The sequence below is a fragment of the Sphaeramia orbicularis genome, chromosome 1 (assembly GCF_902148855.1).
Source record: "Sphaeramia orbicularis chromosome 1, fSphaOr1.1, whole genome shotgun sequence".
Taxonomy (NCBI): Eukaryota; Metazoa; Chordata; class Actinopteri; order Kurtiformes; family Apogonidae; genus Sphaeramia; species Sphaeramia orbicularis.
Window position 1 is genome coordinate 41,519,361 of NC_043957.1, and position 25,021 is coordinate 41,544,381.

Here is a 25,021-nt window from a genome sequence, read left to right on the forward strand (position 1 = left end):
TGTGGGTTCACGTTTTCTGAACAAATTACAACCAGACAGACTGACTAACTGAATAATTTTTTTTATTTTTTGTTTTGTTACAGGAAAAGTGCATAGTTAAAGCCCTTTTTCTCTAAGACAGTAACAGTATAGCTTGAGGTCCCCTGTGGTACCAGATGTTCTATTGTTCATTACAACTCAGAGTTGTTTCACTTTAATTTAGTACACTCAAGTCTGAATTTAATTTTCTCCCAAGCAAATCTATGACAATATAGAGATAATTTTAGAGACCATTTACTGATATAAAACTGAAGATCAGCCAGCCAGTTAACACAGCTAATCTACAATTAATGTTTTATAATTGTAGGTGATGTGTTTAAGGTGGAAATTATATTATCAGATTAATCAGGTAGACTAAAATAACCGTTTCCATTCTAGTTTCAGGAAGCAAACATGTTCACAGTAAGTGGCTAGAAAACAGGAAACTCCTGTGTCATGTAATGCATTCAATACACAACTGCATTGCACTAAAGATCTGTTGAAAAGATAGTTTCAAGTCAGCATTCCTGCCCCACAGGCAGCTGTTCAGGCTGCAATTTCAAACTGACAAACCATTAGAGAATTAGCCAGTTCTGGGCTCAAGTGAATAATGAGCGACTGTAAGAAAAAAAAACCCTATGTGTAAACTATCATGACAACTACATATGGCAAAATATAAATTGTGTCTCAGCATTTTGTCCACCCCCCCACCCGCAACCCCTAAGAAATCACCACGTGCTCAATTCTTCACCAAAGTTGTTCTTCAAATCAGCACTGATACTTAAATTTCCATTGGCACTGTGTAAAAAATTCTAGCCTGCACTTTTTCCTACATCTTTGCTGGTTTTACATATTTGATTAATATGTGAAGTGTAGAGTTTGGGTTGCACCCATTAATCACCGACTGCTATGATTAAAAAAGAACAGAAAGGACAGACCCTCATTTAGACAAATAAGTCATTACAACATACCCTTAAATTAAACCACAACAAAAGTGCTACTAAAATGTCATTTTCAAGCTATTACAACCTAGTTTCTTTAGAATATCATTTTGTTTTTTAAACCACAAAACATACACGACATGGAATTCTCCTAATATGATTAAAATGTACTTTTTTGTGTGGTTTGTCTTAAAATTACAAAGCATATCAGACCTGCCTTTATTTAATCAGTAAGTTGAAAATGTGAGGACATAACTGTGATTATGACCAAGGTTCTCTAAGAACTCTCATAGATAGCCAACCTAGACCTGTTACCTCTACTTTGTTCCAATATTATGTTCACATTTGTTTTCGACAGACTTGTTACTTGATGAAAATGTATTGCTGTTCCAATTATTTATATGTACATAACTGCTGACACGTCCTTAAAAATTCAGCTCATATAAATAGACCTTGTGATCCAAATGAGGTCTACATGCAAACAAATTATTAGCTCACTGCATTAAATTCAATCTACTGTGATGTAACAATCCAAGTGTTAATACACAGTATGATTTATATATTTACTGTATCTCTTCATTCTGCTGGTTTAAAAGTGAACTTAAATGTGAAAGGAAATCCTTACTGGCACCGTTTATAGAGCTAAATGTGGAAAAGAGTGGAATGTTTTAGAGTCTGAAGAACCCACCACCCTTCATTAGTCAGCGAGCACTGAACATTAACTTCAGCAGCCCAAAAGCAAATTCTTGTCTTGCTTCTCCCTCCTCCTTTGGCCCTCCTGACACATTCCTTCATTTTGAGTTCACGTCTAAGTTTGTGCACAACAGTCAGCACCAGGGCTGGGATCAGGGACTGACTCAGAACAATGCCACACCTAAAGACTTGGCAAAGTAACACTTAGAGCCCAACTGATACATTAACACACCGGTACTGTTGGTCAGTTTGCTTTGAAGGTTTAGCAAAAACATTCTGTGAATGCATTTGCTAGAATGAAAATGACATTTTACAGACAAATTAAATACAATTGACTTAGTGTGTAAAAGTCATTTATGCTCCATGCATATAAGTTTTTGTTTATAAAATTTGTGTCTACATAAAAAACATAAATAGCCATAAAAAAAAACAAAAAACTGCAATTTGGATAAGTCTCAAAACTCCTGCATCAGTTGGACTCTAGTACAAAGAATCATTGATTTAACCTCAACACAATGGTAGTAAAAAGGAGAAATAAAAGCTATTTGAATGAAGGCTGACAGGAAGATGGTGCTGTCCTCGTCACAGTATATACTGTAGCTAACTGTGCAGCTCCATTCAGAGCATGTGGATGAGTGTTGGTTCTTTGGCTCCACTGCTAGTCCACTGGCGGTGGTGGGGGCTCTCTACGACCACTCTGAAACCCAAGACAAGAAGGTAAATAAAGCTATTAGTAGCATGATAATACTCTGAAAATCTGAAAGTTATTTGGGAACTGATACAAAACAAGTACAATATGCCTCCTTCACACTTAGAAACAGTTTACTTCAGTTAATTTTAGAGGTGAATACATACTAAAATATGAATAACGCTGTGAAAAGGAAACCTCTTTTTTGTAATTATCATTGAATAAACATTTAGTTTTTGTTTTCTAACTTGAGGAGAATTGCTTGTCTTCACATATATTGATGTCACTTTCAAAACATCAGTAGGTGGTATAAAGCAATCACTGAACATGTTGGTATAATCAGTACTAACATTGTGGGGTCCAGTGGGTTTATCTGTGGGACGGGGACCCCTGAGACTGGATGGGCGCAGCAGGAACAGGACCAGAACCAGCACTACCCACCCCATCAGAACCATGGGGAGAGTCAGGTCGCCTCCTCCACCGACAGGCCCGCTGGGGCCTGGCACTGAAAACAAACACGTTTTAGGATTTCCAACATATTAATATTTAATAATTGGAAGAAATGTTTGAGCACAGCAAAACGGCTTCAATATGCTGTGACATAATAATAATAAAAATAAAAAAACAAAATAAAACAGGAGTCACAGTGTGAAACACATTATGCAGTGGTCATACATACATTCCTGAGGGCACTCTGTGTCTGTGCAATAGGACTGAGATTGCCTGAGCTAGAACAAAGCAGAGAAGAAAAAAATATAAGTAAGAGAGGGGAAAAAATCCATTATTATTTCACATTTTGTTTACTGATTTATTTAATCTGTGTTCTACGAAGCATTTCCACAGACAGAGGTACAATACAACAAGAAAACTATAAATACAGTATTGATACAAGACTCTGATCAGGATTGAAATATACAACACCAGTAATAACACAGATGCCTCTGTTTCAATACCAGTTTCTCAACAGTTTTTTTTTTTTTCGAATACCAAGTTTCCAACTTTAAGTTACATTCATGTCTAAACAATTTGATTGGTGCCATAAAAGGCCTTACACTTTCTTGCTACATTCAATATGCATACATAACTCACTCCCAGCATACTGTTACCACAGGCATGTTCTTATTTATAAATGGTACAAAGAGCTCATCTGAGCACAGCCTGCTTCACTGAATATACTCTGTGCAAATGCTAAGCAAATTCTTTAGTTATTTGGGCAACACCCCTTCCTGCCTCCAGCAAATCAGCATGCCCCAAGTGTGGCTTTCATGCTCCGAGCCAACTGCAGCCTGCCATGCAAGTTCCACCTGGACGCAAAGAACCAGTGAGGTCAACTGTAAACTGAAATAACATAACTAAGAATGTATTATTAGAAACAGGTTATTTCAATAACACTGACGGCATCTTTTATGACACTGAGACAGGGTAGAGAGAATGCAGATGTGCAAACACCACATATTGTAACAAAGTGAACATCTTGCGTGGCAGAACCGGCTCAAGATAAACACTGAGCAGGAACCAGGATGTTGCCAGCATTTCATTTCCTCCTCTACAGACTTTCATTAAGCATCAAGTTGATTGTAATGTTAATCTCTTGCTGCTGTCTCTCACCTTGAGCAAAAGCTATTTTTTAGTTAATGCTGTAAACTAGGACTACTTAATTTCCCTTTGACTTATGCCACCACTTTAACTGTCTAAATAAAGTCTGCCACTTGGAATTCAAGTGCCAGGAAAAGCCTCTCCTTCCATTACTCACCAGATTGAGGAGACGTCTCATAGCATACTCATGGTTGCAGACGCACTCACAAGGGTCAAAACCTCCCTCTGCCATTTCTCACTGGATGGTGTTCACCTGAGAACCAACCAAAAGTACTGTATGTAACTAGGACATAGATGAACAAGTGAAGGAAACCTAATGCTCTGCTCTATTGTCATTTCTCAGGGACACACATAGATTAGGGGGAGGAGACTGCTTTGGATAGAGCCAGTCATCTGAGACTATTATCTTGCCACATATAATCCACATTTTTGGGTTGATAGTATTAATAATTTTGAGTATACTCACAGTCAATGGTTGCAGCTGTTGCAGTAACTTTGATTCTAGCATGTACAGTCTGAATTGTTTGGACAGAAACCTGCTGTATTATTCTAATCATTTATTAATATATAGATCATTTTAAAGGAAACTCCTGAATGTGCATTGTTTTTTCACCTTGCAATCATAGGAAAATAAAGTCCTTTTTACCATATGATCAAAATGTGATCAGCAAAATAAAAGTAATGATAATAATGGACTAAATTTCTATGGAGCTTTTCAAGGCATCCAAAGTACTTTCCATTATTTATTTGCTCTCAGATTTTGGTGGTGGTAAACTATGTTTGTAGCCACAGTTGCCCTGTGGCAAGCTGATGAAAGCATGGCTGCCAATTTGCGCCAAACAGCCCCTACAACCATCACCAAACATCCTTACACCAGTATGACTAACACTGGAGGTAGGGTGGGTGAAGTGTTTGGGATTTGAACAGCCAACCTTTCAGTTACTGGATGACCCGCTCTACCTCCTGAGACATGGCCACCCGATGTAATCATCCAATGAACACTAATGTAACTGTATAAGTCAATAAAGACAGTGCAACTGTTAACGTGATTTTGAGACCATTTTACTAGCATTGTAAGAAAAACATCAGACAATCCCTCAATGTAAAACAACCCTCTACTATTTCTGTTATTCAGTTTCATCTCCTGATAAACGAAATAAATTATGAAGAGCAAGACGACTCAAAGACATCCAAAAACTGGCTACATGGGATTGTCAGATTGTCATAATGCTTTCTATGATTCTATCTTGTATCTCAGTACGTCAATATCAACGCGCTGCTCATCTGAATCATGATTTATTCTAAATGGATCCTAAAATTCTAGAGTCTTCAGTAGGGTTGCCAACACTTTTTCAGCTTGTGAGCTACTTTTAAAATGACCAAGACAAAATAATCTACCACCACTATATATTAATACATATGTCAGCATCTAGCTCATTAAGTAATATTACAACCATTTATCTGAAAGGTTTGATAGCTTGGTAGGTAATGCTACTGACTGCAGTGCGGAAGACTGGTAGGAGCGAAAGCCAAACCAATTTACCCATGCTAATTCTAGTTCATACATGTTGCATTAACCATACACTGTATTCTGACAACCTAAAGTTGAACCGTATGAGGCATAGATTACTATTCAATGTATCTGCTGTACTGCATTTTATCTTCTTCATGCAACTTCGTAATGTGCAGGTAAATAACTTGTTACTGTTGCATGAAAAAATTTAAAAGATAATACATTGAAAAGTATTAACTTCCTTGTTGCTTAGATAACTATTCAATCACAGCCTACACATTAAAACCCAAACAAAAAACCCCAAACTTATTACATAAGTTGTGGGTAATGTGAGGGCAATATAATGTAGATGCTTGAGAAATAAGATGACCACTGACAGCAGGCTACACAAGGGCTCCCCCTCCTCACAAAAGCCAATTTAACCACTGTGTCTGACAGACCATACGAGGGCCGTTCAATAAGTTCATGGCCTCACCCAGAACAGAACAACACAGACTGATAATTTATATTTTATTTTTCAACATAATCTCCATTTACAGCAATGCACTTGGTCCATCGATGTTCAAGCATCACTATCCCATCACGAAAGAATGTAACATCCTGTATTATAACAACCAGTATTTCTGGGTGAGGCCATGAACTTATTGAACAGCCCTCGTATATGTCGCTCTGTGCAGCCAGGAAATCAGACTGCAAATACAAGAGGGAAAAAAGCCCCCCTTTACATCTGAGATATTGAGATATAATGCAATGTGTATTGAAATATCTTAAAAACCACCTAAACAGTTCAAGGTAAGTAAATCTCATCATCGCTGATATCTTGTTATATATTTGCTGCAATCTAGCTCTTCCATTCACACATGCTTTGGCTCCACCTAAAGAGAACCTTACAGAGCAAAGACTTCTATGAATGTTGGATGCTGTGAGATAACAGTGCTATCCACTGCATCACTGTGCCACCCACTACTACTACTACTACTACTACTACTACTACTACTACTACTACAATTACTACTACTACTACTATTATACAAAAATAGCAAGATGTCCACTGTTGATTTGTTGTTTAAACAAGGTTTCTAACTTTAATTTATCGCCCAGTTGTCCATTACTTTGTTCTTTTATTCATGTTAATTAATGTTTCTTTTCAATGTTTTTTTTCACTTGTTATGTTTCTTCAAAGATCATGCACAAGAAAAACTCAATAAGTAGCCATTATTACCGTGTAATTTGTCTGTGGCAGGTATTGTTAACTCTTCATGTACCTTGCGACGGTTTCGCCGTGGCCATTCTGGAGGTTTGTTTGTTTTTTGTTTTTTTCCATTCGTTTTTCAAATGTCAGTCATCGAGCAAAAACACCCAAGTTAGATTTTCCCACCTATGCAATCTCAACTTTCAAACAACAGCTGAAGTAATACAAAATGTCTGAAAAGCTTGGTTTATTATTATTATTGTTATTATTATTTATTCATTCATCTTCTGAGCCACTTTATCCTCGAGAGGGTCGCGGGAATGCTGAATTCTATCCCAGCTACGTTTTAGGCGAAGGTGGGGTTCACCCTGAATGTGTCATCAGCTCATCGCAGGGCTGACATATACAGACGAACAACCAATCACTCTCACATTCACACCTAGGGGCAATTTAGTTTATCCAATTAACCTATCAGTGCATGTCTTTGGATGGTGGGAGGAAGCCGGAGTACTCGGAGGGTTCTCACTCAAACACAAGAAGACATTCTCTTCTTTCCATCAGAATAGTCACCTTGCACTTGATCAGGTCTCTACATGTAATTTTACTGCAAAGACAAAAGCTATATCATAATAGGGAAGTCTAATGTTGTTTCTCTCCTGATCAAAGTCCATCAGTAGTATTCTGTAATTACTTTGTATAATACCATATTTGAAAAAAAAAAAAAAAAAAAAAAGCTTTTTGTCTGATTTAGATAACAGTAATGTAAAATTTAAGTATGATTATTTTTGACTGCTTCAAGAAAAACAACTCTTTCTGCAATGTACTTTCTTTAACATTCTGTGGAGTGTCCTGTTGTGTTTTGTTATGTGTACATGTGTGTGAACCTGCAGTCTATCCTCCCACCAGACTGCAGTTTTTAATCAACAGTAGTCGGTAAAAGTTAATTACGAAGGGTGGGTGAAAGTGGCACATTATAATCCTCAGTAAATACACAAGGGGCCTAAAGCTCAAGAGCCATCGTCTCACACTCGGTCCCATCTGACAACCAGCCATTTGATACGACAACAAACCTTTGTGTTTTCTTTCCACCTAGCATTGCTGTCGAAATCATAATAATGCCAAATGTCAGACTAGCATATTGCTAACACAGCCAACCACCAAAGAGACAACTCAAAGCAGTAGTTTGTTCAAGCGTTAATTTAAACATTGGATACAGATGTGAAAGAGAAGCGGAGTGAGACTTACTCGAGCTCTGTAAATGTCCAGAAAAGCGTAAAATTCTGTTAAAGGGCCTGTCGTTGCCTGCTGCGGCCACGCTGCTCTTCAGTACAGAAACCTTCTGACTGCAGACATGTCAACCAACCGTCTGTGTTTTGTCTGATGCACGTGAGCCAACCAGCTAGTCTTCATGACTACCATCCGGGCACTTGAGGAACTACACATCCACGAGCTACATTCTCCATGTCCTATTGGTCAGAAGCTTTGATAAGCGGGTCTCTAGTCCAATTGGAGAGCAGCACGGCTGAAACGTCTTGATAGTAAACAAACAGTCCGGGGAGCCGTCATCGAACAGAGGCGGATAGCCGAGCCCTAACATCTGCCCGGTGGTGTAACCAAATATCAGAGTAGATGTAAAAGTATCTGTACTCTAGTACATTTTACTACAGTTACGTTTTTTTATATTGTATGCTACTATACACTTTTACATCTTTACAGAGGGGATATACATAAAAAGATATAGTTACTTTTTACTAGTTTAATGTTACCTACAAATTAACTTTACCTCGTAATATTACAACTGCTCTGTATAATATGTGGTAGTAAAATTAAACTAATGTAACACTGTCCTGCATAATTCGTAATAATTTAGTACTTTGTATATGCTTTTTTATTAAAATTGTACAATGTAAAAAAAAAAAAAAAAAAAGTTAAAAAATTGAATGTGATGTTGAATTCTACGTTTATATTTTATACACGGATATTACAATATAAATGCTTGTAAAACTATATATTCCTCAATAGGGACATAGGCCAACAGTATTTGAATAAACGTACACATTTTCAACAGTGAATTTGTTTCAAGGTTAACAGAAACAAAAAACACAAATCTAGCAGTTAGCAAATGTACCTGCTTTGTCCTAGAACAAAATAGAAAACATGGAAGCAGACCAAATTTTCTTAAGCGTGATACAACCGTATTAAAAATTATTTTACTGAAAAATTGTCAATTAAAGTATGAAGTGTAGGAGCCTTTGTGAAATCAGTGAATGGCCTATTTAGCCTAAAAATGATTCACTCTATATTAATTAAACTGTCTAATTTAATGGAAAAAAGCTGTAGTTGTTGACAGTAAGTGGTAAAATGAGGCTAATTGTAAATTGAAATATAATAATGAAAGCAGCTTGAAGTGTTGACACTAAAAAAAGTTTCACAGCATCACTTGAAGTACTTGAACAGTGGGTTGAAAACGTTAACTTTATCTAAGGGTGATTTTTTTTATTTTTTTCTTGCCACCATTTTTAATGAAGTAAAATCTCCATACATATCTACTGTAAAATATTGCGGGTGAAATGCAGCACTAGTGAATCAGACGTGTTCAGCACATGATGAGAAATGTCCTGAAGGCAAGTGTCAAAACAATATAAACCCGCGTTCATTACTAGTAGTGGTCATTAATGAAAGTTCCAGTTCCTGCTCCATTTAGCTGCACTGTGTGTGTAAATGTGTGTTGTTCTGGACGCTGTGCGCTGGCAGGTTGGAGACTGCAACGGTGAGCTGCCTAAAGTGAAAAGAAGCGGCCGACAGTGAAAGTGAAAGGAGAGCTTGGTATCCGTGAACGGCACCCAGCCAGCAGTCAGTCTCCACAAACAGACAACAGAGGGAGAGAGGCCCCGGGTGTAGCTTCGAGACAGCAGCGGCTCTGCAGACACAGCCATGGCGAACATCGCGACCCAAAGGATCCGGCGGGAGTTCAAAGAAGTTGTGAAAAGCGAAGAGGTGCGGTAACGTTAATAGTTGTCTTTTTACTTACACAAACCTCCTATTTGTACCTGTTTTTAGCTGTGTTTAAATGTAATGTGCATGTTGCCGTTATGACAGAGACAAACATTACCTCGGCTAACGTGAAGACCCAGTCCTGTTTTGCATTAGGTCAGGCCTAAATTGGGGAACTTTAGCTAGCCTTAGCCGGATACCACTGTTTAGTCGAACCGCTCCTATTTCGTCATGTAGGTGCGTTCAGGAAACACCGGGGATTCAGCTTTGTTAATTGTCAGGGCCTCTGTCGGTAACAAACAATACCGTCTACCTTTGGGTTGTTAAAATCTACTTGTCGTATATGGGCCTTTACACACACTGTAAATAAAATACTTTACCTGTTTAATAACATACACCAGTTACTGTCAGATAGGTTTAGAGGCTTTAAATTACAAAGCGAAATGTTATTTTGACAGCTCGTCTTCAGTTAGCATTAGCTAGTGTTATGCTAAACACTATCTACCAAAACAAACTTATTTAATTACGTTATTGTGCTTGTATGAAAATGTAAGCATAATTATCGGTCAGTTATACTTAGTCTGTTATGCTGTATGATTTTTATCTTTCAGTTCGTCCTGTACAGTAACACAGGTAGTCAACTTTACCTAGCTTCACAATGTTAGCTAGCTAAATGTGTTGCTAACTTCAATGTCCTCATACGTCCTGTAGACCAATGTAACACATGAATTTACACGTTTTGAACTCGTTATATATATTTTTTTGTAGTCTTACGCGTTGTAATTGGAGACGTAAATAATGTGGATTCAAACCTGACAGGGACATAAATAAACTGAGTCAACAGATCTTGAACACCTGTGTCACTCATTGTGTCTTTATTGTCATCCAACAGACGAGTAAAAACCAGATCAAAGTAGAATTAGTGGGTGACAACTTCACAGAGCTGAGGGGTGAGATAGCAGGTCCTCCAGATACGCCATATGAAGGTATTGTCTCACACCTGCATTGCAATGTTGTGAAGAAATATTTGTTTTAAATACACAGATGTATTGTCACATTACATAATACCTTTTTTTCTAAAGGTGGCAGGTATCAGCTTGAAATAAAAATTCCAGAAACCTATCCTTTTAATCCACCAAAGGTATGTGCTACATATTTGCTGTTACTCCTAGTTCCATAATAGTTACTCCTGTGCAAAGGTTAATATGTACTGTGTGTATGTTACCTTTTTTACCCTCCCACTGTGTTTGCATCCATTTTATGACATATCTGTGGGTAAACATGGATTTTTTTAATATATATATTCTGAAAATATTACCTTGTCATACACTGCATGCATGCAATCCTAACTTGGTCACTGTCTATGTAATACAGATAAGGATGTTTCCTCAGTCATTGCACCACCATGTTTATCCAGATAACATCAACCACCTGTCTTTTTTCTTTTTTTTTCTTCTTCTTTTTAGGTGCGCTTTATCACCAAGATCTGGCACCCTAACATCAGTTCTGTGACCGGAGCAATATGTCTGGACATTTTAAAAGATCAGTGGTGAGTTAGACCCTATAGCTTGCACTGCTTAGGTTATTCCTGCTCATCTGCAACAAAAAAAATTATTTACACTTTTTTTTTTTTTTTTTTTTTTTTTTTTTAAATCTTTGCAAACTTTTTCAATGTGTCACCCAGGGCAGCTGCCATGACCCTGCGGACAGTGCTGTTGTCTCTACAGGCTCTCCTCGCTGCAGCAGAACCAGATGATCCACAAGATGCAGTAGTAGCAAACCAGGTGAAGATGTTTGTTTGCATTTTAATGCAATCTGGGTCCAATATTAATGCCCACTAAGCAGTAAATGTGTTTAAGTTTTAAGTTACATAAATTGGGATCACCAGTCAGTTACCGTGTAAAAGAGAGAATTCAGTTGAACAGAATCAAATCCAAACAAACAGAAATAAATTAATTTTTAAAAACACATATTTAAGCAACTGAAAAAAGAGCCTATATGCCATCATAGATCTATGCTATCACTGTACAATGAAAAACAGTTGGTTGTGATGTAACTCTTTAAGTTAATTTTAAACACAGACTTAGCACTTTATTTTTGACATGACATTTCCTATTAAATTACTATTGAATCTCTAACTTAAGCCTCTCCTTTTCAATTCAACCTTTTGTAGCTGCATACTTGAAATTAGTTATGCAAACATCTGTAAGTGCTTGGGTATCTGTTTAATCAAACAAATGCAGTACTGTGGTTTGTAAAAATAGTTTTGGCTGCTAAGTTTTATTGGTTTATCAGCCCTTGACAGATGATTCAAAAAGTTAATTTTGCACCCCTAGTATACATCACTGTTAAGTTCTTGCATTTTAATGGAAATACAATATTAAAAGTATTGGTTGGCTGTTGATGAAATGTCATTTTTTATATCAGTGTTTGCAGTAATGGTGTGAAGGAGAATATATTTCTTTCCTTCTCTGCATCTTTACTATTTTCATATTAAACTGTGCTGACTGAGCTTTTTTCCATCTCAGTTTAAGCAGAATCCAGAAATGTTCAAACAGACTGCAAGGCTGTGGTCTCACGTCTATGCAGGTGCTCCTGTATCCAGTCCTGACTACACACGCAAAATAGACAAACTCTGTGCCATGGGCTTTGATAAGGTTAGACCCACTTTCTGTTTTTGTATTAGAAAAGATTTAGATAATTGAGATTTTTAGGGACTTGTGAGAATGAGCAGTGGCTGGGAAGTTTGACTGTGGACTAGTAAATGAAGGATTCACTGTTAAAATATTTAAACTACTACTTTTTGGAAGACCTTAAGCACATGTCTAGTCTATAAAATCTGCTTTTGTATACTATTCCATATGGTTTGGTATCATAGAACTAGATACTGCACACAGATTATAATGGCATACTCCTTAATTTTTTTTCCTTTGCACACAGAATGCAGTAATAGCCGCCTTGTCTTCAAAATCTTGGGATGTGGAAACAGCAACAGAGCTGCTGCTTAGCAACTGAAACCCAGCCAGGTGTGAGGAACCCAAAACTCCCTGCATTAAAACATCAGCTCCTCCCAGCACCATTCCACCATTGCTTTCTGTTACAGACTACACCCTATCCACCATAGCGGTCTGAGCCACCTTTTTATAACAAATTTGCTTGCTACAACTTGACTCACGTAGCACCACAATCGCCAATATGCACACCACCCTGTTGCCTGTTATGAACTCAGCTAACTGTCATCTGTCTGTTTCTGCCACTAACTCAAACTATGATCCATATCCGTTGTATTAAGGCCCAAAAAACCTTGCATCTCATCTTCCATGCCATTTAATGATGTTCCTCTAAAACTTCTCTGTCTTCGAAATGTATGTTCTTTAATGTTCCAGTAACTGCCATTGCCTGGTGGAACTGCCAGGGTAAAATGTAAAGGAAATCCTGTATACTGCTCTCACAGGTCATTATAGTTCACTCCTTCATCAAGCAGATGGCCCCTGTAAAGGCTGTCATTTTTTTCTGGACATCAAATACTGTAAAGGTCTAGCTTGATAAAAATAAGTTGACTAACTAGTGTTCTGCATGAGCAGTGTCATGGATTTATCTTAGTTTATCACCAAAATCCCAATCATCTGCAGAGGTTGTGGATGTGCAAGGTTTCTCTCTGTTTGTAGAACTAGTAAAGATCAGAGGCGTCCTACACCGTCTGCTCACAAAGAAAAAAACTTATCTGTAAATAGTGGATTGTAAATTTGAAAATATGATGGGAATATACTTTTTTTCTTACATGGCATTGTAAAACAAACTATTTTAAATATAAATTATGCCTAGTTTACAATTCTATGGAAGAGATACCTTTTTATGCCTTTGTGATCCATGAAGAAACCCTCTGAATGTCCTCTTGTGTTTCTTAAGTTGTTGTTTAGGGGGTGCACAGCCAATACCCTGGCCCTAATGGCAAAGGAGGTGACAGCCAGCTCAGGTCCATCGGCCGATACATACCTTTTCTGGTATATCACAATCCAACCTTTTTTTTTTTTTCCCTTGTCTTTTATTGTCCTTGCATGTTCTATGCTGCCTTTTTTTTCTTTGGCCAAAAATTTTGTGGTGATGGGGTGTTCAGTTTAACATCCCCTCTGTCTCGCAAAGACTCACAGAACTCTTCTGATTTGCGGAAGGAGCCACCTGGAAAATCTGCCAATAAGCACACCCAAGTTTGGCGTGACATACTGTATGTAGGGAACCAAAGCCTTCTGTGTTATTTGTTGCTGGAAAAAGTCTCTTCTGCTCTAAACAGATTGATATGAGACACACCTCAAGAATAAAAGAGTGACTCTGAATGTCATTGAGGATTTGAGTTGGAATGCTGTGGTTTGGATTTTACTAATTTCAGAGTCTCAACCATAGGCATGTTATATTATTTTAAGAATCTACTCCATGTCTCCTGGTCTGAATGTGTGTCATTGGGACAGGGGGCTTTACACTTATCAATTTAAGCAGTAGTCAATCAGAACTTTGGCCATATTTGCAGGTATATACCCTGTGTGTACTGAAACATGCTTTATTACATAGCCAAATAAATTGCTCATTGAGGTTGTTGTCTTTGAATAATATCTTATGAGTAGTTAAGAGAGGCTGGTACTCCTGTTGTTCTATTTAGCAGATCACAGACCTGCAGGGTTTTAAACAATTTTGATTTGAGGTACATGGACTTTTAAGAAATGCTTATCATGTAAAGTGGGATGTTGACGCATCCTCACAGTTCTTTTCCTTCAGCCTGCCCGACCTCAGTTATTACCAACATCGTGACATGTAACAGTACTACATGAAGTTTTTGTGCAGGGCCTGGACAACGGCTGACAGCGAACAGTTTCCAGTCAAAGCCAAAAAATTCATTGTGAGGAGGTGACACGTACTATCTCCTTTACTTGTAAATAATCTGGTTCTTGATGAAGAGCCCTCTCATTATCACTAGAGTGCACCATTAATGGCTGGATCTATATTTTCTAAGAAAAAAAAGGACAACAAAGGAAAGAGGCCTCTCCTTCCCGTCTTCCTGATGTTCTTACAATGTACAATATTGCACGTTGATGAAGCATAAAAAGGGGGCTGTTGCATCTCAGTTTCTCCATTTGGATCGAGACTTGTTTTCCTCTTTTGGTTTCTTCGGAAGCAAGCATCAGCAGTATAAAAGCATGGTTATTTATTGTGACAGTGTCATGTTTCTTTGATTAAAAAAATGGAAAATTAAGTTGGCTGTTTTGTCATCTTGTTGTGAAAACCAGTGAAATGGGGATCAAGACAAATGCACTTCACAATGACATCTAAAAGCATTTATTTTCTGGAAAAAGAAATTAAATATGATCATGAGAATAGGCATTTTTAACTACATCAAAAATAAGTATTCATAAACACAATCTGCAAAGTTTCCACTCACACGATGCTTCAAAGCAGGCGGTATGTGACAAAAAAAGAGACAAGTGTACAAAAAATAACTGCAAAAGATGACAACTGAACACATAATTGTATAGTAATATATCATTTATGCATTCCAAAGTGAAGTACTGCTATACTTCATAAGTAAAAAAAAAGTATTTAAAACCCAGCTGGATTTCAGAGCCCCTGACCAGTCTAGGGGATGATGAGGTGAACAGTCTGGAAACAGTATCCATGTGTTCAACAGTATCTTTCCATTAGCAAACTGGAAATGAATCAAAGGCCTTTAAAAGCATTACAGGCGGCAGTAAAGGAGCCACCAAGAGTTTCTATGTGGTCTTGATATACTATAACCAAGCTAAAGCACCTAAAAATACCAAAGTTAGAAACCTAAGCTTACCAAAGTTTATAAAATTTTGGTGCCAGACAGTACATTTGTTAAACGCACAAATCTTATGCTTTGTTCCCATGTTTTAGTCACTTGTTGCAATTTAATCATCACTGATATCCAAAAAATGTTAAACTGGAAAGTTGCACATGAGTATTTGCAATTGTGTTAAACAGAAGTGATCTTAAAATAAAAGTATTGTGCAACAGAGACACAAGGAGGAAGAGGTCAGGAGACATACAGTAGGATTTTCCCAGGGAATTTAATAAGCAACAATCATAACCAGATTAAAACGTTTGTAAAATGTCCATCCTGTTTTTTTTTTTTCTTAAAAATGGCTCCACAAAAGAAGCAAAGAGCAACAAACACGAAGGAAAAAAAAACATGTTTTGAGTAAGACCTACATACAATGAGCTTTAAATCATGACTACAAGGTGTTTAAAACCCTCTAGGATGTCAGTGGTGTGAAGGTGTGTGTCTGTGTGTGCGTATACATGTGTTTAAGAAAGGTCCATAATGTGTCCAGGAAAAGCTTTTGAGTCAGGAGCATGTACGTATGGGTTGGGAAGGTACAAGGGAGGAGTCTGGCCCCTTCTCTACAGTCTTGGTTTCACCAGCGCCGATTTCCTCCTTACCTGTAAGACAAAGGTTTGATATACTGATCCTGTTTACACACAAACTAAAAATCAGGTCAGTCTGATTTCTGGAGTTTTCAGATTATTCAGGGGATCATGTAAACAGCATTTGTTACTTTATGATTATGAGAAATCAGACTAACACATCTAGAATTCTCCCCATTTCTCCAATGTCTTCATGCCTGTATAACCATTGTTCTTATTTATTTCATTCTTTTTCATCTGTGCATGCATTAAAAAGAGTTGTAGAACACAGAATTGGCTTCGTAGAAGAGTGGAAGACAATAACCAGATGTTGGAGTGTCCTGTTCCTACATATGTACGTACTCGGAAAGATATCCGACAATGGACCAAAACATGTAAACGTGTTTTTGGATCATTGCATTTCTGAAGTGCAATAAGTGTGTCAGATCTGATTATTACAATTATCTAATTACTCTGTTATCTAATTTTTATGGCCATGTAAACGGGCTCTTTGTCAACTCAACTCAACCATTTCTGTTCCATGTGATAATGAAAAAATAATCCAACACTAACAAAAACATCTGTGAACATGTTTAAAATGCCATAAATAGTATTTTGGATGTAAAAAATGTTTGGCGATTCTGAGAGAATAAACCCCAGATGACGTTACTGTTGTCAATTTGGGATGGAAGAGACACGGTAAGACGTGGCATGATAAGGATCCTGTCCTAAACCAACTCAACCGGTCTGACTGCAGTGTTTCCACTGAACAGCTGTCCCTGCTTCACCTCATGGGCTTGGTATCTTCCTGTAATAGGTGAACCATAGCCTGGCCAGCCACCTGTCTTTCTCACTGAGAAATCCGTCTGGAATCACAGGCCTTGAATCCAAAAGTGAACCAGGTTTTACATCTGGTCTGTTCTTGTGAGCTGTTCTTCCTGCCACAGATAAGAGGCTCTGGGCTTGATTTGAGGTCTATCTCAGTGTTGCCCTCACTGCCCAAAAGGAGAGTGACTGTCCTTACAGCTTTCCCTGTCTCCACATTCCTCACTTTTATCTTCCCTACACTCACACTTGGCCACCTGCTGGGGAAAAAAATGGAATGAAAGCATTGTTGTTGCAGTTACGATTCTAAGGTGGTTAAACAATCCTTTGCCCGGGCTTTTCTCTCTCTACCTCTTACCTCTGCAGGTCGATCTGTCTCTTTGTCCCTTCATCATTCTGCTGCTGCTGTTTTGACACCTTGATGTTTATCGACTCTGGATTCGAGTTTGGATCAGCTGCCCTTTTCCTGCCTCGTCCGGTCCCGCCGCCTGCAGCTGCCGCTCCCTCTTTTTCAGCTGCCACAGGAGCAGCAGCAGCTGTTTTAGGGGGACGCCCACGTCGTTTGACAGGTGACGCTTCTGTTGCAGCATCGGGAGTCGCATTCTGACTTGCCTGTGCCTGAGGAAAGCCGGTAAGACGGTGAGATAACAATGTGTACAGATGCAGTTTGTGCCGAGGTCTGTCTTATTTGATTTACCTTCTTCACCTCCTCATTCTTTATGACCGGGTTCTCATTGTTTTCCTGTGCTCTGCTCTCTGACGGCTGGATGGTGGCGTTGCTGTTACTATAAACACATTCATAGAAAACTATTACAACCTCACAAATAAAGCCCACATGTTTTTCTGTTGCTGTGTGTGTGTGTGTACATGCATTAACCTGTTCTTGTTGATGGTTGTTGAACTCAGCGGGGAGGAGTTGGTGCTGGTGTTGCTGGTTGTGTCTGAGGCTGTGGTGGTCTTGGTGAAGATCCTCCTTCCTGGTACTGTCAGAGGCTTGTTCACAGCTCCCAACACTGGAGCTGGTTTAGGCTGCATTAACAGAGATAATACTGGACTTAATAGTGTATCAGAATGTTTGTGCTTAAAGTAACTAGTTCCTAACTTTGGTTTAGCAGTGACATGTTTATTTTATATAGAAAATGTAAAAAGGTCTTAACCTCCTGTATATAATTTCAATTCTACAATAAATCAAAAGGTAATTGGTTGCTTTGAGTTTCATTCCTCATCCTGCCTCAAATGAAAGTCTCTTCAATATTACAGTAGGGGCACTGAATGATATTTAATCAAAAAGACCCAAAAGATGGAAGTAATAGTGGGAAACTGTGCACATTTACCTTTCCAGTAAGCAACATCTGTCTCATGTCTGTCAACAGATACTCTTTATCATTTTTGAAGTCCTGTTGAACAGAATAGAAACACAAAACTCTTGTTAGCATACATCTGTACACATAAATAGTGTACACAAAGTTAGGAGTAGTTTTCATCTGTGTGTGCAGTATGTGGCCACATTTTACAGAACTGAAGTCAGTCACCAGGAACAGCTGTGAGGTCATTTTGTTGGGATGGGAGGAGAATAGTTTTTGTGTTTAGGAAATCTGAAACCGGTTTTGTTTAAGATTCATTTCTATCTATAATGTTTGTATGTGTGTGCGTGTGTGAGTGAGCATGTATTGCCTTGTCCTGAACCAGGAAGAACTTGGAAGGTAGAACGGGGTCTTTTGGACAGTCCAGATGACATGCAGTGCTCTTGTTGGCGATGACGAAGAGAGCAACGTCACAGACGATGTACAGCTTCTGTAACCATGGCAACATTAGAGACATCATTAGGACTGTTCGATTACTGAGTGACTACATCTACATAGTCTTGTTTGTTGGTTTTATGTGCTTATGTTTGCTTAAAACATTACCCTGCCATTAAAAAAAATCTAATTTTCACATCTGACAAAACACTGTTTACATGAATCATGTGCATTCAAATACAAGCACAATTCTGAGACTGGAACATTTTCTAATATCAGAAATACACTGTAAATCATTATGTGCTACAGCTTTTCAGCACCACTAAAGTAGGTCAAGCCAAATGCATGAGGAAATTATGTTTTTTTCCCCCATTTGTATCCTCTTTGGGTTAGAGGTGTGTTTGCTGCACTGAGTAAGCATGTGTGTGCATGTACCTCATTAGCTTTTGTGTCATCAGGACACTGTGCATCCTTTGTCTGTTTGATGTTCTCTACCATTTTCCTTAGAAAGGCATGACTGTTGTTCTCATTCTTGGTCATCAGCACTTCAAGCATGAACCACAGACACCTGCACAAATACAATGCAATAAGGTCTATGTAACAGCTGTTGTCACTACTTTTGTGCATGTTTTCCTAGGGACAGTATTCACCAAGTAAAAATTAAAGGTACAAAAAGAGACAAGATTTTAAGCAGTTTGAAATTTCATGCTACTAGTAACTGATTCTGAAGTAAAGTACTAATTAGTGACAAAACAAAATACCTGCGCTATGCCAAAAATACCTGAATGTATACAACACTGGCCAAAGTTCTCAGGATGCCACTTGAGCTACTGAACGTACACAATATAGTCCATCACACTGCATTATCGTCATCGTCTTTTGTCACTATTAACCCGTTGCTAAGCCCCACCCCTCTAACATTACTGCTGTTAGACCTGTTAATATCGGCACTCAGCATGTCACTCCATGACATTTTCAGTGTTGTCTGGGAAACAGCAGGGCGATTGACAAAAAGGACAAGAGGGACTATCTTCACAATATAGTGCTATTTTTAATTAACAAAAACTCTAATGTAATACATCATGAAAGTAGGTGTGAAATGCAAACTGCAGTCCTTTCCTGCTTACATATGGTATTTCAGAAATCATTTCCTTGAGAATATCTAAGTGATTATTTATTTACTATAATATAATAAAACGATAGAGAAATCCCTTCACAAGTCATCAGGTATCCTTTAACAAGTACAAACCACTGTTTGTGTATCCATGATCAGTAACAAACCTCCTAAATTCTTAGTCAGTTTGTATGTACGAGTATTAAGTATTAACCAACAATCAGCTGTCAATGGCCTTTAGCTTCCGAAAAGAAAAATTACAACACCCTCCACTAAAACTAAAATTTATCTGCTGTCAGTCTCTATAAAGTATATAAATTCTCATAAAAATATATATGAATGACTGTGTATAACATCTGTATGTCCTAAAGGGCACTTTCAGCTACATTCTGTTAAATTATGACTTTAATTATTGATAAAAAATGTTAATGATAAATTCTTGACTGCTGAAGACATTAATCACTTCTTTATTAAGTGACTAAATATGTAAACACTTTTATCTATGTGTTCCATTCACACTGCTTTGGCCTTCTCTTGCTCTGAAAGCTTGATAGGCCTCCCGTGCCTAGTTGTGTTTGCTAACACTGGCTTGGACAGTAACCATTTTTAGGACTCTGTTATCACAATGCTATGGAATTTGGGTCAGAGTTCAATATTTACACACTGTAAATTTCCTGTGCTGCCATGGACATGTGTAAGTACATAAATCTGTTATTGTGGGATCCAACATGATACATCCTGTTTTTAATATTTGATTATTTGTGGTCAAAAATATAACAATTTTGCAGTTTGAAACATGGAAATGAGCTAATGAGCCGGCCAATGGTCATTAGCAACCAACACTTAACATGAATAATCTCATTGTGAATCAAATTAGGTCACTGACATTTCCATATAAATCTAATGTAAACTGTAAATAAATGCAGAGAGGCGCCTAGTAATTATGTCCATGGTGTTATGCCTGGTAATCATGTAGTTATGCATTAATTATGACATACAGCATTTAATACTGCTAATAGAGAACAGCACGCAGTATCCAATATGTGATTCCAAATACAGGTATAGTCTCAGCTGTTACATATGATACAAAAATCATACAACACTCACTCTTTGATGTCTTTGAGCTGTTCGTATTCCTGTGGTTTTGTGAAGTCTGGGTCATGGGCCAGGAGGTGGATCATATAGGGAACGACATACTCAGGAAGGAGGGACACGAGTTTTTCTGAGGAGAGAGAACATCCTACATGAGTGTTTCTGTCTAAATATCTGTTATAGCAGCATATAAACATGATATACGGTACTGTGCAAAAGGCTTAGGCCACCTCTAGCTTTGTTGTTTTGCAAGGTTTCCCACCCTCTTTTCGCTAGAAAATACAGGGAATATGTCCACAGGCTTAAAACACACAAAAAAGAGCAAAATTTGTCCTAAAGTTCAAAGTGCCTATTTCATGTGAACCCTGACCCCATGACAAGAAGCTGCACAAACAGAAACAACGCACATTTGTTGAATGAAACCTGGTACAAAGCATCAGAAAATTAATGCACTAAATCTCATTTTGTTTGAACAAAAGGTTAAAGACATGCTAAGTGCAAAGGGAGGTCACATTAAATACTACAACTTTGGTTTACAGAAGTTTTTACCCTGAAACTTGTTGTTTTTCATGATGTACATATATCACAAATATCCAGGTTTGATCTTAACACAGACTGGGAAATGCATGTGTGATCATTATACCTTTACTAAACCAGCAAACCTAATAGTGACCTTTTGCACAGTATTGTATGTTTACACGGTTTATTAGGTTAAAAACTAACCCTGAGCGAGTGGATTTTGTTTGATGTACTCTCTACGGACGGAGATGTTTTTGAGGAGGCACTGTCGGGCATGGGCGCGGCGCTCTTTGACTGGGTCTTTGGCACAGAGGGCAAAGACGGCCAGGTACTCCAGGGGCAGCAGCAGTTTGACAAGAGCCAGGTGCAACTTCTGGGCAAAAATCTGACGAACCTGGTAGCACTCATCCTGTATATGGGGCACAATTACAACAGACTTAGTCAAGTGCTGTGACATGACTCACAGTTCATACCAGAGTTAGAAGGATTACTGGTGCAGATTAATAGAATACAAGGTATTCCTTTGGTTGTACGTTGTGACATAAAACAGACTCCCACTGTGTACAAACAGTGCATTGTGCATTTAGGAAATTACGAAGTCACATGGTGGTTGAAACCCAGTGGTGACTAACATTGATAACGAGGCCGCAGAGCTGGAACTGTTCAGGCGTGATGATGTCGTGGTAACAGGGTTCTTGGGCCAGCTTCATAATAGCTCCGCCCGCAGCCAGCCTCAGACGAGACATGTCCGATTTACTGCAAGAAGAAAGGAAAGAGGATGGGTGAAAAGACAGATTGCTTTAAATATAAATATCAGTCAACTTGCACATTTCAACCAAATTCACCCTGACTATCTAATAAGTACATTTAACTTTACTTTTTCTAATTTTAGACACTATGGACAATAACATGTGTGTGTCTTTTGTCTCCCAAAGCTCCATCTATTGACAAAACGGAAAACAAGCTCAATCACAGCCCAGAGGGACTAGATAACACAACAGACAAGCAAACAGCTTTGCAACACAGTGGTTCTCCATTAATGGTAGTGTCCCATACTCTTAGAATATTGTGGGAAGCAGGGTTAATCATGTTGTTAAGGATGTACATTAATTTTAGGATGAACTTTGAGCACACTGCTCACATTGCAATGCACAATGAAAATGAACCTAACCACACAAACCACAGTTTACATTCACATGCATATCACCAAATGCGCAACCAATCTAGACCTTGAACCCACAGCCTCTCAAACCAGAGTGGCAGCTGCCACAGAGAAATGAGAGTAATCTTTGGTCACAGGGAACATTATCTGAAGCACAGAGGAGGAGCAGAAGTCTAGTTTTCCATCAGAACACTTGCATTCATTTGACTGTAATCCTCTAAACTGGAAAACTCCAACTGAGCAGCAACTTCCACACAAACTTACCTGATCTTCTTCTGCTCTGTAAGATCTCCCTCACTGACTAACATGGCTGAAAGCAGGCGCAAGGTGGAGTTTGCCGACTTCGATTGGTTGTTCTTCATTCCCAATAACCAGCGTACCAACAGCTTGATGGCCTGCACCTGAGGGAAAGAAAAAAAAAACATGGAGAACTAGAAGAAACAGAGGGAGTCATTCATGCTAACAACACTCTGTTAAAACAAAAAAATCAAAATAATGCAAAGCACTTTGTCATAAAATCAGTCACAGATGTGTACAAAGGAAAAAATTTATATCAAAATGGCTAAAATGTAATGGCTGTCTGATTTACCTAAAAGATGTGTATTTCTTACCTTTGCTAAAACCTCAGGTGAAACTTCCTCATCAGTGGACCACAGCTTCCCATTTTTGTTTCCCACTGACTAGAGGAAAGAAGAGTCATGTCAAAGTCACATTCCTAAGCTGTTCAAAGCATTTAAGATTGTTGTAATGATCCTTATTTCAATCACAATCAATGTTACTCAAGTTCTGATAAAAATTTCAGGTATTACTTAATTAAAAATATTCTAGGTAACATTACACCTGCTTTGTATTCATGTCGTACTAATCACTAATGCTGACATACTCTGTCATTCATGAGGAGGTCCTTGACAATGAAGTTTGCAACAATGGACTTCATTGGTGAAGCAAACTGATCTGGGGCCAGCATTGAAATGTGGCCAAGGGACACGAGGGGAGTGATGAGCTGCTCTGGAACATCTGCATTTAGACTCCGTGACAGAGGCTGGAAAGGGAACGTGGTATCAGTATGCTTTCAAGTTCAACCATCACAAGAACCATCTGTCAAGGACAAATAATTTCAAGATAGTGAGAAAACAGCCTGTTACCTCAAAAATCTGTGCCAGCTGCACCTCTTTGTTGTTGAAGATGGCATGGATGCAGTGGACAGCCTGTTTGGCCTGGTGCGGAGTTCCCCGCTTTGCTTTTTGATGCAGGATTGGAATCAGAGTCCTGATGGACACAGAACACACTTAGCTAATTCAGAAGACTGCTTTCATTCAGTCCCATTTTACATGTGAGTTGTCTATTATGAAGGACTAGATCAGTAATAAATGTAGTTAACATTGGCATTATAGCACTGCCCTTGTCCAAGACAAATTTCTCCCATTGAGAGTCAAATAAAGACACGATGACGTTAGCTGTAACTCTTTAATAGATCAAAAGAAATCAATGCAGTCACAAAACATTAAATTATCCTCTGTGGTATAATGGCTTACGATCTTATCTGTTGTAGTTCTGTTTCAATTTTCTGTCCCGTGTTCCTGAATATCTGGATGGCAGCCTCAGCCACTTTGTCATCCTCCATCTTCAAACACTGGAGCAAAGACTCATAGGTCTCTGCAGAGTGGAACGCTGTGGGATGAGTGAACGACAGGACCTAAAAGAAGAGTACACATTTAGTTTTTAATGTTTCTGTTTAACTCACTTCTCTAAAATGTGCAACCTTAACTCTTTCGGTGCCAGACAGTTAAGGGGCTAATAAGCCTTAAAAGTGCCACAGAATTTGGCCGTTTTTCAGTATTTCGCGTCGTTTTTATAATATTTGAAGAATCCTGCAGGAAACCGCTCGGTAACATCCGACCGATTGCTGATTAGATTCAAAACGCACCGGACGCAGCCGATTCCTTATTGATCGTAATTTGCATAATTTATTCGGTCGCGTGACCTCAAATTCCCGTCTGATTGGTCTCAAAAGGGGGACACAGAAAGAACGTCATCGAAATGTGAGAAAGAAATGGAGGTGGATGGTTTGTTTGTACACAAATATGGCGTGTTCTCCAAAGCCGATCTGATCGGCCCATGGCACTTTAAAGGTTGTACTCGTAAAGCCGATTTAATCGGCTCATGGCATTGAAAGAGTTAACAGAAAGAAGTTTACTACCATTCTTACTGCATACTTTGCTGCTTTGGTTTTCATCAATTTGGTAGTACGTATAAACATTTGTTTTATTGATCCTGTGTACCTTTAGAAGTTCCAGGCCTGAGCGAATGGCTGTATCAGGGGTAACACCCTCCTCATCATCATCAGCTGTTCCCTCAATTGACTTGTTCAACAGCTTCACCAGAGCACTGAAATACAAAAACACAGTACAGATGAGACTACATTCATTCTAAACTAAACTGAATCCTTGACCGGTCAAATAAAAACAAATAAATAAATAAAATAGGATTCTTTTAACACTGCAAATGTTTCTGAATA

At 38.4% G+C, this 25,021-nt stretch overlaps 3 protein-coding genes across 5 annotated transcripts in view; 1 reads left to right on the forward strand and 2 right to left on the reverse strand.

Annotated features, from left to right (window-relative positions):
- Positions 1-45: 45 nt before the first annotated feature.
- Positions 46-8,029, reverse strand: smim14 (small integral membrane protein 14). The gene is made up of 5 exons (XM_030138186.1): positions 7,887-8,029; positions 4,094-4,189; positions 3,020-3,068; positions 2,691-2,845; positions 46-2,349 (listed from the first exon to the last, which is right to left on the reverse strand). The coding sequence occupies exons 2-5, from the start codon at positions 4,166-4,168 to the stop codon at positions 2,311-2,313; spliced, it is 318 nt and encodes a 105-aa protein (XP_029994046.1). The 5' UTR covers positions 4,169-4,189; positions 7,887-8,029; the 3' UTR covers positions 46-2,310.
- A 1,281-nt stretch (positions 8,030-9,310) lies between these two features.
- Positions 9,311-14,880, forward strand: ube2kb (ubiquitin-conjugating enzyme E2Kb (UBC1 homolog, yeast)). The gene is made up of 7 exons (XM_030138177.1): positions 9,311-9,638; positions 10,528-10,621; positions 10,718-10,776; positions 11,102-11,184; positions 11,320-11,419; positions 12,164-12,292; positions 12,576-14,880. Exons 1-7 carry the CDS (start codon positions 9,576-9,578, stop codon positions 12,648-12,650), a joined length of 603 nt encoding a protein of 200 aa, XP_029994037.1. The 5' UTR covers positions 9,311-9,575; the 3' UTR covers positions 12,651-14,880.
- Positions 14,881-14,947: 67 nt separating this feature from the next.
- The window catches only part of pds5a (PDS5 cohesin associated factor A), a 30,742-nt gene continuing 20,668 nt past the window's right edge, over positions 14,948-25,021 (reverse strand). For all 3 annotated transcript variants that reach the window (XM_030138149.1, XM_030138166.1, XM_030138158.1), the window contains exons 18-33: positions 24,786-24,891; positions 24,039-24,199; positions 23,649-23,772; positions 23,387-23,545; positions 23,115-23,183; positions 22,768-22,904; positions 21,974-22,097; positions 21,546-21,750; positions 20,838-20,952; positions 19,052-19,184; positions 18,552-18,671; positions 18,212-18,274; positions 17,755-17,906; positions 17,575-17,662; positions 17,236-17,495; positions 14,948-16,088 (exon numbers count right to left, since the gene is read on the reverse strand). In XM_030138149.1, the coding sequence (XP_029994009.1) occupies positions 16,085-16,088; positions 17,236-17,495; positions 17,575-17,662; positions 17,755-17,906; positions 18,212-18,274; positions 18,552-18,671; positions 19,052-19,184; positions 20,838-20,952; positions 21,546-21,750; positions 21,974-22,097; positions 22,768-22,904; positions 23,115-23,183; positions 23,387-23,545; positions 23,649-23,772; positions 24,039-24,199; positions 24,786-24,891 (2,020 nt within the window). In that variant the 3' untranslated portion in view covers positions 14,948-16,084. The remainder of the gene's footprint in view (positions 16,089-17,235; positions 17,496-17,574; positions 17,663-17,754; positions 17,907-18,211; positions 18,275-18,551; positions 18,672-19,051; positions 19,185-20,837; positions 20,953-21,545; positions 21,751-21,973; positions 22,098-22,767; positions 22,905-23,114; positions 23,184-23,386; positions 23,546-23,648; positions 23,773-24,038; positions 24,200-24,785; positions 24,892-25,021) is intronic.